The 16,724-nt window shown below is 36.9% G+C and overlaps 1 protein-coding gene across 1 annotated transcript; it reads right to left on the minus strand.

Moving 5' to 3' along the window:
- Nucleotides 1-6,895: 6,895 nt before the first annotated feature.
- Nucleotides 6,896-15,271, minus strand: LOC128508246 (CD209 antigen-like protein C). Its single transcript, XM_053479470.1, has 5 exons — nt 15,169-15,271; nt 7,835-8,176; nt 7,402-7,526; nt 7,203-7,309; nt 6,896-7,106 (listed from the first exon to the last, which is right to left on the minus strand). Exons 1-5 carry the CDS (start codon nt 15,269-15,271, stop codon nt 6,962-6,964), a joined length of 822 nt encoding a protein of 273 aa, XP_053335445.1. The 3' UTR covers nt 6,896-6,961.
- Nucleotides 15,272-16,724: the final 1,453 nt, after the last annotated feature.

The following is a 16,724-nucleotide window of genomic DNA, read 5'->3' on the forward strand; positions in this document are numbered from 1 at the left end:
CTAACAGTCTCATCCACACAGAGAAGTTCTTCTCAACATGAGGAGATGCAAGTACAGTAGTTATGAAAAAGATAGGAGACAATGTACAAGGTCATGACCCCAACACACAGAATGAAGACGGTGATGCTGGGAAATGCACAGGTACAGAAAAAAAAAATAAAATAAATAAATGAAGCATGGCTTCTAATGCAGGGTTGCAGTATTTTTATTTTTGTTTATATCGGATAGATTTTTATAGCGGCGACACGGTGGTGTAGCGGTTAGCACTGTCGCTTTGCACCTCCAGGGTCTGGGCTCGATTCCCATCTTGTCTTGTTTGCACAAGTTTGCCTGTTCTCCCCATGCTTGGTGGGTTTCCTCCGGGTTCTCCGGTTTCCTCCCACAGTCCAAAGATATGTAGGTTAGGCTAATTGGCATTCCCAAAGTGTGTGAATGGGTTTGTGAGTGTATGTGTGTGTTTGTGTTCCCTGCGATGGATTGGCATTCTGTTCAGGGTGTACCCCGCCTCATGCCCTAAGCCTCCTAGGTGTCTCCGCGACACTGAATACAGAATAAAGCCGTATAGAAGATGAGTGAGTGAGTGAGATTTTTATGGCTGTGTTCTTGTGTTTGCTAAGCTTTGCTTTATTACTCATGGAAGTGATATCTCTTTGATATAATATTTATAATTGTAAAGTGTGACAGACAAATATTTAATAAACAGGATAAAGGTAGCATCAAAGTCATCTCTATTACAGAAGCATCTCAACTCCTCCAGGGATTAAACTAAAGCAAGACAAATAAGAGATTTTATATTTACTTATTTTTTTTTGTGGAAGGAGTCTCCAATATCAGTGCTTTAGAACTTCAGGACACTTCAAGACATGCTGTTGTAGGAAAATAATTAATGCTAGTGTGTTACTTTAGCTTATGTTTCAAAACCATTACCTCACCCAAACTCCAAATAATCCCGCAAAACTCCATACAATCCTAAACACACCCTAAGTGTTTGAGCTGATTTTGTGATCCAAGTGTAGCATAAAGAAAATGTCTGATATAAAAAGTGCTTTCATAACAAATTGCTCATAAATGATATCCAGACTGCCATGTATTTATTTAACCATGATCAGTGTGTTTTCCTGTTCAGTGTTTTTAGTACAGATACAAACCTCACTGAGAGACTCTTAATATAACAAGTTGGGAAAAAAACATTTCATTTTGACGCTATAGCATCCATCAATACACATCAAATTCAAATTTAAATTTATTTGTCACATAGTCATACACAGTACGAAATGTAGTGAAATGCTTACACGACCGCCAGTGACCTTAAAAAGAGAATTAAAGCTTATAATAAGTAATAAATATGAATAAAAGAAATACGATAGAAATTTTAAATAAAAAAATAAAAATAAAATTTAACTAGGAAATATAGAACTAAAAATAGAAACTGAAAATAGAAATATACTGTACAAATAGAAATATAATGGTGTGCAAATATGCATAGAAAAACTTATTGTCTATCAGAGTGTTCTGAGTCTACATGCATTAAACTGTCTACATGTCTGTGTCCATGTCTATGTCTTCATGTAATCCAGTGCTTTAACGTCTTGACATTCCATATGTTGGATGACATAAACAACTCTGAAACCTGGAGAAATAAAATGAACAACAAAGTAAAATGTCTGCTTTTATACTGCTAAAATGACAACATTTTATTTGATGATGTCCTTTTATTGTAGTCATGTCTTTTTACATCAAACAGACTGATGCTTTGTCATGACTAGAGCATACTTTTACAAGTCCTGATTAAACTGAGTAGGATCAGTTGCCTTATTAAAATAATTAGCTGCTTGATGTTTTACACAATCTTACACAAGATTTAAAGCAACTCACTTTATATAAATAAAAAAAGGTTTTCTCTGTACATTAGTCAGAACTCAATCTTTCAATGATGTGTTTATGTTTCATACATTGATTTAAATCCAAATGCAGAAGAGAAGTTATGTGTCAGATGCTGATCTTTTTATCTTTATCCTTTTAAATATTTCTACAAACTCTAGTGATTACTAAATTAAGTGCAACATTGTGCCACTAGAGAGCAGTGTTGTGTCATTCAATATGGTTTAACATGACGCCTCTTCCCTTATTTTAATTTTAATTTTTGTTTCTTATTTTTAGTGATTGTGTGATGAGACTTGTTAATGCAACTGAGGTGCACAGGGTACAAGGGGGAGAGAAGATAAAAAGTGATGTATTTCTATTCATTATAAAAGTGGTTAGGGTGAAGCAGCTCACAGGGAAGTTAGGCTTCAAGTGTCTCAGTGCAAACTGATATCAGCGAGGATTCAAGTGTCCACTCCAGTAGTCATGTACATGGTCGGTTCTTGGAATGTTTACCTCAGCTACATACAGATGTCGCCATTAAGACTGCGCGTGTTTTTCAGCGAGATGCCACAAATTAGCGCGCGACGTGCCGCGACTTGCCGCAGGCAACATTTGGGAATTTAAAATGCTCAAATTTGTGCTTTAAAAGTTTCTTATATAGTTTTTGTAATGTCTTAACAGGGACAAAACAATGAAAGACATGGCAATGCCTCGGTTTAAATGGTCTTGAAATTAATTAAATTTCCTGATAGTAGGCTATCTGATAGTGTTAACTATGCGAATGTCCTGATTCGTGAATATGCCAACAAATCTTATTTAAAACGTAAAAATGTGTCGACATCATCAGAAGACATGAATGAACAATATATATATATATATATATATATATATATATATATATATATATATATATATATATAATTTTATCATATTATGTAAATATTATTTCATAAAGTGCTTAGGGCTTTTTATCATGTTTTTTGCTGTTTGTGTCCAGCATTAAAAAAATTATTTCATCCATTATTTGACCACGGCTGGGAATAAGAGCTGGAATGTGATTGTGAATTTATGACTGAAATAAATAAAGCTGTTCTTTGCCGTGCGGTTTGTGTGTGTCGACACGCGCTTCACATGTAGGTTGATATACAGGTCAATCTGCATTTGAATGAAGGGTGAAAAGAGGCATTACAGTAACTGTGGATGCGCTTCACCTCGGAGTGCGCTGTCGCGTTGTATTCAAAGAATAGACTAAAACAAAATCATGTTTGCTTCAGCATTGGAAACAATATTGTATTAGGCTAACTTTATTAAAGATTATACACTTTTGTATTCTTTGTAAAATTTGTCTATTTGCACACACACGCGGGCATCTTTAAATTTGAACAGAAAATAATAGTGGGCTGGTAGGAACGTTATTTTTCCTATAACTTAAATGGCTGAATGAAGGTAAATATACACAATAAATTAATAATTGCATTTGCTTTACATTTGAGCACTCATGTGTAAAAACCTTTTTATTGCATATATACTACTATATCATAAATTTGTGTCTAATACTGTTTAATTCATATTTTACAACAATACATCCTGTTTGTAATATACTTGCGATTGTACTTTAAAAATGTAACCTACGTATCTACAGTATAAGAATATTTAACTACTTCAGCAGTGAATGAGAAATTTGGTCGGTCTGGCTTTTAGATAAAGTTCTTATTTGGTAAAATTTTATTATTTAATTAATTATCTTATTATAAACATGATTCTTATTCTCTATATTCTTGTATAGTAGAGTATAGTCCTTCATGTCTGCATTTTTCCGCACGCGTTTATCATCCCTTTGATCAAAACGCTGCCTTTTGTTAAGGCTGTTGGTTTATACACGCCGATTAATGAATTTAAGGTGAATTTAAAAGCATCTTTTTAGGACTTGTGTGTGTGTGTGTGTTCTTGCGTGTGTGTGTGCCTTGTAGAATCAATTCCAGTGATCGTCCTCTCCTCACAGGTGTCTTCAGCACACATCCTTCTGTGAATGGTGCTGCTCCACTATTCTGATTAATCAGAGTGCACTCCTGCGTAGGGTTGGTCATCGTTTGGTATTTTTTCGATAGCGGTGCCAAATCGATACTTTTAAAACGATACCAGTGCCAAAACGGTGCCTGAACCGATACTTTACAAAAGGCACAAAATGATGGTGGATGACTCAAGAATGCATTTTTATTAACCAAAAAATGTAATGCTTAAAATCAATATATTAAAAATTTAAAGTATATATAAATATATAAGTAAATACAAAAAAAAAAAAACATAAGCCACCTTACAGTATGTCACTGTTGTAGTACTAGCTGGAAACCCATAATTATAAACAGAATCCATGTTACTGTACATTAGTATTTTACAAATCGTTTGACCATTTGTTGCAAGATTTGCATTTTGCAATTAACATTAAATTATTCTACTTCTAACCTGCGGAAAGGCTGCTGTCGTCATCATAATCGGTGGACTCCTTTTTGCTACGGTTGGTATGAATGGGGCTGGGGTTCACCCACACCAATAGTGCCAGCTGTTGTCCGCAAGCTGTCATACATGGTGCGTCCCTCTGCTTTTAACTTTATTTCGTGTGCCCTCAAATGTTTCATTAGATTTTATGTGTTTCCCGCTTAACACGAAACTGCTGTAAAACATTCCCTGCACATTGCGGTGTCGGAACCCTTTCTTGTGAAATATAGCCACACTTTCTACCGTTTAGTTTTGGGCATTTTAACGAAAGCTCGGATGGTCTCTTATTTCCTGATGATTTGTGCTTTTAATTTTTTAATCTAATCTAATAAACTTTTAATCTACAAAAATAAAAAGGACAACTGCAACGTTTTGGATTTCTATTATCAAAGCTTTCCGAAGTTCTCAAGATTTTTCTAATTAAGGAAATAATTTATTTTCCCGATCATTTTTGACACACCATGAATGCAGTATTTAAATTTTTACTAGCGATCATGTGTGTTGATGAATCTGGTGCTTATTACAACTGTGTCATCACAGCCCCAGGGAACGAATATTTCAATTGACAGTTCAGGCATTTAAGTGGCATCAAAATGATGCACCGAAATTCACGTTCTGTTTCGGGCCAGTACATACCGGTTATATAGGTTTTCAGTACCCAACCCTACTCCTGCGGCTGCTTACAGCAGACCAATAGATCTGACTCCTGATTAGATCTATTGGTCTGCTGTAATAGAGCTGATCCCCGTTAGTCCGGTTTTAGTCAGACCATGATTAAACCAAGCAGGATACTTTAAAGAGAAATTATAAGTAAGCTAACATCTTCCCCAGTGTGTGTGTGTGTGAGTGTGTGCGTGTGTGTGTGTGTGTCATCTGAACCAAATCAACTCTAAGTTGTGCTGTTGTATTGAGTACAGAAGATGTCACAGCCATGTTGATTCAGTAAAACAGCATGACCTCAAGTGTTTCATTACTTTTATACAACAGTTCTTGGGGTTGAGTGTGTTTATATACAGTATACTAAAGGTGATAACCTCTATCAGGTGCTATCATGTTCTGCGTTGTGTCAAAGTACAGTAAGTTAAATCATTCTTTTATATTTAATATACTTTCCTAATAGCTTTCTGTAGAGAGATTAACATACAGCTCTATTCAGGCTAACACTCTCCTCCTACTATTACTCAGTCTTATGTTTCTCATTTCATCATGAGATTATTATAGTTTGGTTATTTTGTAGAATGAAACTTCTACTCCATGGTTGCTTGTAAAAACAGTCCTGATCTCAGACATGAAAGACAAGACTGTACAGTTTGTATCTGTATTCCACTGGACTGAATTTTACAGGTTTTTTACAGTAATTTCACCTTTTGTTTGTCACACACACACACACACACACACACACACATATACAGTAAGATATGTGCAGTATCAGGCTGAGGTCAAAAGGTTACTGTAAGTAATAAATAAATATATTTATAAACATGGGATACAACTTCTGTATTTGTAAGGATGTAGTGTAGATGAGTGTGTGTGTGTGTGTGTGTATGTGTGTGTGTGTGTGTGTGTGTGTGTGGGTAAGAGAGAGAGAGAGATGTGTGTGTATGTGTGTGTGTGTGTGTGTGTGTGTGTGTGTGTGTGCGTGTGTGTGTGTGTGTGTGCGTGTGCGTGAGAGTGTGTACTCCGAATGGTCTGGGGAAAACACTTCCCTGACTGTAACACAGAGAGTCCATGGTTCAGATGTCTGAGGTCCCTCACTATCTTCCTGGCCTTGGTCCATCAACACTGGCTGTAGACAGACTGCAGGTCAGAATGGATCATGTGCATCGTGTGTTTAGCTGATTTGTGCTGATACAGACAAGGCTGTGATGCTTCCTGACAGGATGCTCTCGATGAGGCCGATATCTCACTCTACACCTGGACTTCATGTGAAGCTGCTTGTCTGCTGTTAAAAGAACTTTACATTGAAGTGAGTTTAAATCACATCATTCATTTATAAAGCAGCACATCACTGTCTCACCTCCTAATAACTGATCTACCAGTGCATCACTCTCATCTGTCTATAATTCACTCTTATACACTGTTTATGCTTAGAAGTCTGACTCTGTATGACAGATTACACTGAAATGATTTTAGTTAATTTCCCAGGTAATGTAAGATCTGTTAAAACATGATTTTAAATTCATTCAAAGGTCCAGAAATATTACTATATTGCTGAATCCTAGGGGAGAGTGATGCAGTCTCTGTGGTCTGATTGCACAGGTACATCAGGACTTTAGTTATTTTAAGGTAATTGTTTAGGCTGCAACACGTAAATCAGATTTAACGTGAGTTAATCTGGCGGCCATGTTGACACACACGCATGACTGTAAAATCATCCAAATGCAGTTAAATCCCAAATTAACCCCACAGCTCTGGTGTTTGTACACGTCACTACTGTAGAATCTGTAGCGTTTCATAAATAAACCTAAAAGCTAAACAGGTGACACCATGATGGTTACAGAGTTATTAACAGTAATGAGGATTTTAAAGACACAACACACTCACACACACAGATACACATGTACATTCAATTTACTGCTTTTTATTCACATACAGCAGTTCAGTTAAAGATTGTCTTCTCACAGATCCAAACAAACTTATCATTACAGGGATAATCAGCCCAGTTCCACACAGGATCAGTTTTATGACCAGTTACAACACAGTCTTCGGTTTTTTTACCGTTGGGTTCTCCACTTATCCAGAACCTGAAGGAGAGAATCAGAGGACCTGCTGTGTTTCTCAGACTAATGAAGAGTCAGTAACTGTATCATGAGTAAATTATTAGTTCAGTGATTTCTTACTTGGTGCTCAGTCGTGTATCGTCCACCCACTTCCACTCGCCCTCTCTGACTGTGTCACTCAGACCAATCCAAGCTTTTCTGCTGCTCAGCTGCTTTTTGATAAACTCCTGTCACGATTTGTCGTAAAAATATACAAATAAACAAAAATCTCTCTCTGACACACACACACACACACACACACACACACGCATGCACACACCTGTTCCTCTTTGCTGTTTATGATCACCAGGTCTGCTCCTCTCTTTATACAGTCCTGTCTGCTCTCAGTCCAGGTCTTGTTTTCAGTAGAGATGTAGTAAATACTGGAGCTGACATGGACCCATCCTGTAATCAGAGGAATTTATATATAAACTGAGAATAATGATTAACATTTTTTAGGCCTAACAATTATTATTTGTAAGTGAGTAAGTTACACCACTGACAACTTAGTGCTTCTGGTTTCCTAGTGTTATTATGACAACGACGACAACAACAACAACAAAGTACTGACTACTACAGACTATCCGCTACAATATCATGCACTGATAACAGAATTTTTTATTTTATTTTTTTATGTTGAATGTAACTATGAATAATTAAAACTAAGACGGTGTTCATTAACAATCATGTGACAGTTTTACGGTATTACGCACCTCGTTTTAGAAGCTTCTGGACTTCCTTTTTTTCCTTCTGTAACTGGTCTCTTTCTGTGGTTAAGTTTTTGTTACTGGTCTGTAACTGGTCTCTCTCTATAGTCAGGTTGTTGTAACTGGTCTGTAACTGGTCTCTCTCTATAGTCAGGTTGTTGTAACTGGTCTGTAACTGGTCTCTCTCTATAGTCAGGTTGTTGTAACTGGTCTGTAACTGGATGTTTTCTGTATTCAGGATGTTGTATTCGATCCACAGCAGTGTGATGGCAGACAGCAGGAGAACACACAGCAGCACCAGACACACTGTAGTCACTCTGTAACATATTCTCCATGTAGTGTCTCCACCTAATGATATGTGACCACAGAAAAGTGTTTTGCAAGTTTAACAATATTAAATTTAAATTTAATTACAGACCATGCCTCTAACACCTGAACATGATCACTTATGTAATTATTCACATAAGTGCAACATTAGTGTGTGTATAATGTAGAATCTGTCATGCATTTACATAGATCTTAATATTCCACTAATAATCATAAAAATAAATAAAAATAAAAAATAAAATAAAACTGGATCATGTCTGGCCACTCAGAATGAACTTTTAATTGAACAGAGAGTTGTGTAAACTTTTGATAGTCCATTAATCTGTAAATATCAGTCATATAAACACTTCTTCTCAGTAGAATTATTATTCTCTAAAACACAACATTGTCTATAACAAAAGTTTTAATTTGAAAACTGCTATTATAACCTTATTTTAGAATAATTAAAGTTTAGGATTTTGAGCAAATTTTGAGGATTTTTACTTTTAAGCAAAACTCATTTTCTTGTAATGAGCCAATCACGTCACTTCTTTCTGTCATGTGATCAGTAAAGTGAAGACACTTCCTGTGTGACACAGTGGCTGATCTGTGTGGTTTAAATGTGTTCAAAGGGTTTTGGAGAATGTTCAAGCCAAGACAATAATGTTAACACACTTTCACTGACGTTGAAGTCATTACAGCGGTATAAATGAAAGGTATTCAACGCTTATGTCCACAGTGTGTTTTATGAAATGTATGTAATTTCACAGAACATGTAAATGTAAAATGTAATTTAGATGTTGTGTGTACATCATGTTATATAACAAAGCCATGTGTGATACTGTAGTGTAATCACTGGGCTGAAGACAAGAAATAGCATGAATTTTTTTTTTAATATGCACACTAAGTGAAGCTGAGGTATGAGCAGTGTGTGTTTAGTTTATACAATAGCTTTACACGTGCATTTTTAACCTTAGTTCGAATGTTAGAAACCTTAGAGGATGACTGCTGGACACGGTTGAATCATGAATGTTTTATGGTACATTATCTGTACTCCCTAACAAGGGAACATGCACTGGTTTGTTTTGGGCATCAGATTAGCTTACACTTACACACTTAAAGCATACACAGCTTTGCTGATTTACAATTACATTTACAATTACAATACTATTTTACAATTACACTTCTAAATTTTTTCTGCTTTGTTTTAACACCTTAGTTTGTGTTTACAATTCAGTGTTTGCATTCACTGAGCTCAGTGAATTTTTATATTGGGCTGAGTCTTAGTGCTTATTGGCAACTAAGTAAAAGATTGTGATCTGACTGGTTCAGCGTCAAACATGATCTCACTGCAGATCAGTGTTACAGAGAATTCAGTTCACCTGTTTCTCCCTCATCATGAGCAGCTGGTTAATAATTTATCATGTTTATTAGTTTTAAACCTATTTTCTTTTCATTAAGTGTAAATCAGCAATCACAAACATTAAACAAATCAGCTGTTTGATTGTATGTTTAACTTTTAATGTTATTAATTTATGGTTTTCATTTAGAGTGTGATTTTCATGTTTATAGCTTTAGGTTTATGTTAATTAAGATAATGGATTTAAGAATTTTTATGTGTGTATGGTTTTTCTTTTGTGTTCCCATGATGTAAATCAATCAGAGGGCATTAACACACACATACACATACACACACACACACACACACACACACACGACAAGCAATTTTGGAAATGGTCATTAGCCTACTTGGCATGTAGACTGTGGGAGGAAACCAGAGTACCAGGAGGAAAAACATGCAACCTTCAGGCCTGAGACATTAAATGTCAAAGTATATAAAAAAGTGTTAAAATGGACTGTAGTTGGCAGGTTATTCCAGAGTTTAAATGCACGATAGCCTCATCCTGGATTTGGGTAATGTCTAAATATATTCACAATATACGGAATAATATATTGTATTACAATATATTACAATTACAATATACAGTGGAACCTTGGATTACGAGCATAATTTATTCTAAAACACTCGTAGACCAAATTAAATTTTCTCATAAGCAATAATAGAAACTCAAATTATTCATGCCACAGCCCCAGAAAATAAGTATATAAAATAATAAAAAATATATAATTAAAACATATATAAATATATGCATTTTAGCATAAATAAGTAAAAATAAATCACGACAGATAAGTGATTCTGTTTATGCGCGCAGGTGCTGTGTGTGTGTGTGTGTGTGTGTGTGTGTGTGTGTGAAGCCCCTCCCGGCCCGAGAGAGAGTGTGTGAACCTGCACGGTGTCAAATTACGCACGCGCACACACATTAGAGAGGCTGAGGGAGAAAATTGATTTAATGAGACTTTATTACACAGTAAACCTTTATCCTTTCCAATTTGAATTTCACAAACACACATTAACGGAAAGACTGTTTTGTCTGAAAAATTTGCAAGGAACATCGCTAATGACACTCATGTGAGCGCATACTAATGGAATCACTGCTGTAAAGTAAAACAAACAAACAAATGAACCTGCACTTTACCTTTGAAAATAATCGCAATGAGTTTCTGTGTAAGGCAGAGTGTGTGTATGTTTGTGAAGCAGAGAGGGGGCGCTTCACACACACACACACACACACACACACACACTTAAGGGGGGAGAGAGAGAGAGAGAGAGAGAGAGAGAGAGAGTGTGACCCGGCACTGTCAAATTACGCACGCGCACACACAAGCTCACACAGGCTGAAACAGAAAGGGAGTGGGAAAATTGATTTTTAACCTTCTAATGAGCCTTTCTTTTGCTTTACACGCGCGCACACACGTGTGTTATAAGAAAAAGTACACGCGCGCTGTACACACGCGCTTACATACACAATATAAAATACGTTTTACACACACACGTAGTCACAGTGTTATAGTAAACAGTACACACGTGTATGGATGTTGATTATACCAGTAAGAGACGAGCACTAAGAATTCCGCAGCACAAGAGAGAGAAAAACCATTGGCTCAGTTGTGATCACGTGACGCTCGGCGTCAAAACAAAAAGCGCATGCGAGAAACATGATACTTGGTGCTCGTAAACCAAGACTTGTTCGTTTTCCAAATCAAAATTTATTAAAAATCTTTGCTCGTCTTGCGGAACACTCGCAAACCACATTACTCGTAATCCGAGGATTCACTGTATTACAATATATTGAAAAATACATAAGGAATTGCCGCTTTTCATATATTGAGAAATATATTTAAATGTAGTGTATATCTTAATGTATTGAATTTTATATTTAACAATATACTTCATGATATATTGAATTTAATTAAATATACTGAACAAAAATATAAACTTAAAAAAAATAAAACTTTTGTTTTTGCTCCCATTTTTTATGAGATGAAGTCAAATATCTGAAACATTTTCTACATACACAAAATAACCATATCTTTCAAATATTGTTCACAAATCAGTCAAAATCTGTGATAGTGAGCACTTCTCCTTTGTCGAGATAATCCATCCCACCTCACAGGTGTGCCACATCAAGATGCTGATTAGACAGCATGATTATTGCACAGGTGTGCCTTAGACTGGCCACCTGTAAAAGGCCACTTTGAAAGGTTTAGTTGAATCACACAGCACAATGCCACAGATGTCGCAAGTTTTGAGGGAGCGTGCAATTGGCATGCTGACAGCAGGAATGTCCACCAGAGCTGTTGCTCGTGAATTGAATGTTCATTTCTCTACCATAAGCCGTCTCCAAAGGTGTTTCAGAGGATTTGGCAGTACATCCAACCAGCCTCACAACCGCAGACGACGTGTAACCACACCAGCCCAGGACCTCCACATCCAGCATGTTCACCTCCAAGATCGTCTGAGACCAGCCACTCAGACAGCTGCTGAAACAATCGGAGTGCATAACCAAAGAATTTCTGCACAAACTGTCAGAAACAGTCGCAGGGAAGCTCATCTGCATGCTCGTCGTCCTCATTGGGGTCTCGACTTGACTCCAGTTCTTCATCGTAACGGATTTTGACAGATTTGTGAACAATATTTGAGAGATATGGTTATTTTGTTTATGTAGAAAACGTTTTAGATCTTTGAGTTCATCTCATTAAAAATTAGAGAAAAAACAAAAGTGTTGCGTTTATATTTTTGTTCAGTATATATCTATTTCTTTATAATATGCTTATGGCTCATTTGCTTATGCATCAAACGTGTTTTTTGACCACAGACTCTTTTTTTTTTTTTTTATATATTTCATCTCCTTAATATCTACACACCTAATTTAAAATTCGGCGCAAGAAGTAAAACCTACCTTCATTGGCCACTTTGTTTTCTTCTTCTTCATTTGATCTGCGGCAGGCAAAGTAGGTGGTGCACTACCGCCCCCTAAATGTCTGGATGAATGATACTCGATAAAGTGTTTTTTGCTGACTCGATGCCAAGGCATGACGATGCCCTGCACATTTCTCTAACACACTGGCCACTTAAACATTTGCAGGCTTAGAGCATGTGTGGCAGAAATTTTGGGAAATTATGTCTTTATTAGAATCTAGGTCTAGGCGTAATTGGGATGTCCATGAGAAAATGTTAAACATTCAGTCATAAATCTATAATCAAAAATACGTTTGGCCTTAAGTGATAATGTTTGTGTTCAGTGATTTCTGTATACACTTATCTCGTTGCTTTACTTCTTTATTGGTAAAAAAAAAAATTTATTACATGTTGGGCCTTATATTTTGGATTTTTATATTGAATTTTTCATGTATCTCTTGGTTTCTCATTATGTAGATGGTATTTTGCGTTGTCTCTAATTCTTATTAAGCACAGTATTCTTAAAACTGTTTGTGTGTCTTTTGTTTTTTTGTCTATATTATTACTTAGAAATGTGTACGCGACTGCAGGTGGATGTGAGGCATGTGTATCCAACATGTTTCAATCCTTTATTAAGTGTGCTTGTGTCTCGGCCAAGTCCGGAAATGGCGCCTTATCTTAAGCTTGTGTCTCTGTCGGGTCCGGCACCTGGCGCCTCATCTGGTCTATTAATCATACATTCGACAGCTAATTATAAAATAAGTACAGTTTATGTCTGGGTCACTCTAGGGTTTTTTCTCATGTACTTTGGGTACACACTGTACACTGAGTATCACTACTCATCCCCTTACTGTTTATGTTTTATGACCTGTCTCATGGTCATCTGCTTTTCTTGTCTCTGGTTTACACCACTTAAGGGTGTTTTGGAGGAGCGAGTCACGAAACGTTTTCCTCCACCAGCATCACGTAGTGACCTGGGCATTATTCTGCAAGAAGAATGGCTCAAAATCTCTCTGGCCACTGTGCAGGACTTGTATCTATAATTCCCAAGATGAATTGATGCTGTATTGGCCACAAAAGTAGGCCCTTTACTATACTAATGATTTACTGTGGCCTAAAACATATTTCAGTTTTATTGTCCAACTCCTGTAAGTTTAATTTGGTGACCACACTTGAGAGATGTGCTAGATTGTATAGCAATAAAAGGTCACAAATGTAAGATGATGCTAAATTTATTTACTGTATGTTACTTACAAGACCCTGAACTTTGTCTGAACTGAACAGGGAATCAGCGTAAGGATGCCATGCCATGCCATCCCTCACTCCCTCCCTCACTCCCTCCCTCACTCCCTTCCATTTCTTTGGACTGTGGGAGGAATCAGGAGTACCTGGAGAATATCAACCAAGCACAAGGAGAACATGCAAACTCCATGCACACAGAGACTGGAATCAGAGACTGGCTGGGAATTGAACCTGGAACCTAGAGTTGCAAGGGGCCATGCTAACCACTACACCACCATGCTGCCATATACCAGATATAATTCAAGCCAAAAAATGTTTAATAAAGATTTAAGTCATTAATAAAGTTCTGATTAAATAGGGTGGGCTACACATCATAGTGTATAATACAGGATATGATGTAACTCAGGCAACTTCAGTTAAAAATTTAAATAGTGATCTAATGCTAGCTGCTTATAGTTAAAATCTGTCTTAAAAACAATCACTACTCCTCCTCCCTGTCCCGAAATTCAAATAAGTACTATCCTGTGGGAAACCTTATTAAAATAAGTACTATCCTGTGGGTAACCTCAGATAAAGAACTATACTCATTGATGCTCAAGTTTCTGTTACTTATATAAAGTCCAGTGCACAAGAAGTGAAGTACAACCCCTGTGTGTACAATAATAATAATAATAATAATAGTAATAATAATAATAATAAATATATCAGGTGTGCACTAGAAACTTGTTGGTGCTCACCAGATAATTGTATTTTTTTATACATTACATATATCTCTTTAAGGGTTTTGTAGTGACGAAATAGTTCAGGATGAAAGTTTTATTTGCTATTGACCTAGCATTTACTACGACAAATCTAGTCAGCTCATGACCATAAGCCTCCCGAGGTGCTTAAACCAGAGGCCAAAGACTGCAATGATCCACCACACCTGGCCTGAGACAAGGTGTGCAGGGATGTGAGATCCAGGTGTCCACTTCCAGGTCAACACTGAGTACCAACCAGTTAGAAAACAGTCATAGAATAGCAACAAAATAGTTATCATGTCCATGTTCAACTAAATTACTGTGATGATTCTTCCCAGGCCACAATGCCAGATTTTTACACCTGCATGCCTCCATGTTAACCCCAGGGTCTACAACAGCTCCTCCAAAGCAGAGAAACCATGCAGAGTACATCTGATATGCGCAGGTATTCCTAAGAGTAATGGAGAACTAAAAGGTTTATCTCAATCCAGGTTATGATTAACCAGATTCTCAGTGGCAAGATGAATATTGAGAAACATTTGGAGGATAAGCCAACAGAAAAGTGGACTCCTTACTAATACTATATAACACAGACAAGACAAACCCAAACAGATGTAATAGCAACAGACAGTTTTGTCCTTCTCTTACCCCCACTCACCCAGAAACACTAAAACATCTATAATCTATATAAGCCTGAGTTACTGCATTTCTGCACATGGAAACACTTTTAGCATTGCAAACCCAAACCTTACCAGTATGTGGATCTGAGTCTGGGTCTTTCTTTGTGTCAGTTCCTTCAGAGTCGGGGTCATGACCTCTAACAACATCAATACTCTCATAGATATCCACAACCATTTCTATTTGTTCAGAAGAACGGTGAAACATCTTTAATTTATAAAAGACTCACTAAAGACTAAATTACTGTGTCTCAGTGTGAGCAGAAGTGAACTGCTGTACTTACTTCCTAATGTACACTAAATTAAATGTGCTGCTGCTTGTAAAGGAAGTCACACATTAGAGGAGGAGCATCAGAGGCTTCCTGCGGTCAAAATGTGAAAACATCTGAGCTGCAGTTTTAAATCATATTTTAGAGGTTCTTTTTAAAGTAAAGCAGTTATATACATATCAAAAATAATTTATTTTATAATGATATATAATTTGCAATAATTCATTATACTTCTGTTACTCATAACATAATTACCTAAAGCTATTAAGCTTTTCACTTGCTGCTTTTAAGATTGATTTATATTTTTATAGTAGGTTGAATTCTGTCATATTAGTCGACACATTCCTATAGTAAATCTAAAATTATTTGTTGATTTACTTTAAGTTTTATGCATATATATATATATATATATAGAAACTGAGGTTGCAAAACGGAAGCGCTGCTGGTCTAAGATCAGTGTTAACCCTTGACCTCTTTCACACATAGTTATGTCAAAAAATAGTTCATGGCAACAATCACATAGAACACAGTCAGGATTTGCATCACACATTGGCATGGAAAGTGGGCTGGACATTTTTTTTATTATTATTTTAACTTTGTTACCTTAATGTTTTTTTCTTTCTTTTTTTGTTGTGTTGATTAACTTCTAAGAGAGTGTCACGAACGGGGTGTAATGGCGGATGTTGTCGCCGAGGGCGAAAAGAGCAGGCATAAATGCAGAGAAGTTTTGTAAACAAAAGAGTCTTTTCATAAGGGCAGTCACAGGAGTATAAATAATAAAGACACAAAACAATCAAAGGAACAAACAGCAAACTCAAACAATACTTACTAACATAGGGTCAAACATGGGCTCTCTGGCAGGACACAGGCTAAGGGTCACAGACAGGCTCTAATTCCCATTACACTACGCCTAAGATCTGTGGTGTAACACAGGCTAAAGGACATCTAGCATAAGCCCTGTGGCGAAACACAGGCTTCTTGACGAAACACATAAAATGACCCACAAACTAAGCATGGAGCTGAAACAAGACAAAACATGTCTAGAGACTAGGGACACGACGAGACGAAAGACATGGCAATCAGCTAGTCATGGCTATTAGCTAACCATGGCAGTCAGCTACACATACATCAAGCTAAGCATGTCTTTAGCCTGACATGCACATAGCTACACTTACCTAATAGCTAAACACAACACTAGGGACACTCAGAGGGGACAGGCTAGGCTGGGGGACACTCAGAGGGGACAGGCTAGGCTGGGGGACACTCAGAGGGGACAGGCTAGGCTGGGGGACACTCAGAGGGGACAGGCTAGGCTGGGGGACACTCAGAGGGGACAGGCTAGGCTGGGGGACACTCAGAGGG

Source organism: Clarias gariepinus, chromosome 20 (genome assembly GCF_024256425.1).
Source record: "Clarias gariepinus isolate MV-2021 ecotype Netherlands chromosome 20, CGAR_prim_01v2, whole genome shotgun sequence".
Lineage (NCBI taxonomy): Eukaryota > Metazoa > Chordata > Actinopteri > Siluriformes > Clariidae > Clarias > Clarias gariepinus.

Bases quoted from the DNA above. Each gene is read 5' to 3' on its own strand.
- LOC128508246 (XM_053479470.1), bottom strand. From the start codon at position 15,271: ATGGTTGTGGATATCTATGAGAGTATTGATGTTGTTAGAGGTCATGAC. The intron at 8,177-15,168 runs GTAAGGTTTGGG...ACATATCATTAG, and splicing joins AGACTCAGATCCACATACTG to GTGGAGACACTACATGGAGA. The intron at 7,310-7,401 runs GTGTGTGCATGC...AAATCGTGACAG, and splicing joins TAAACAGCAAAGAGGAACAG to GAGTTTATCAAAAAGCAGCT.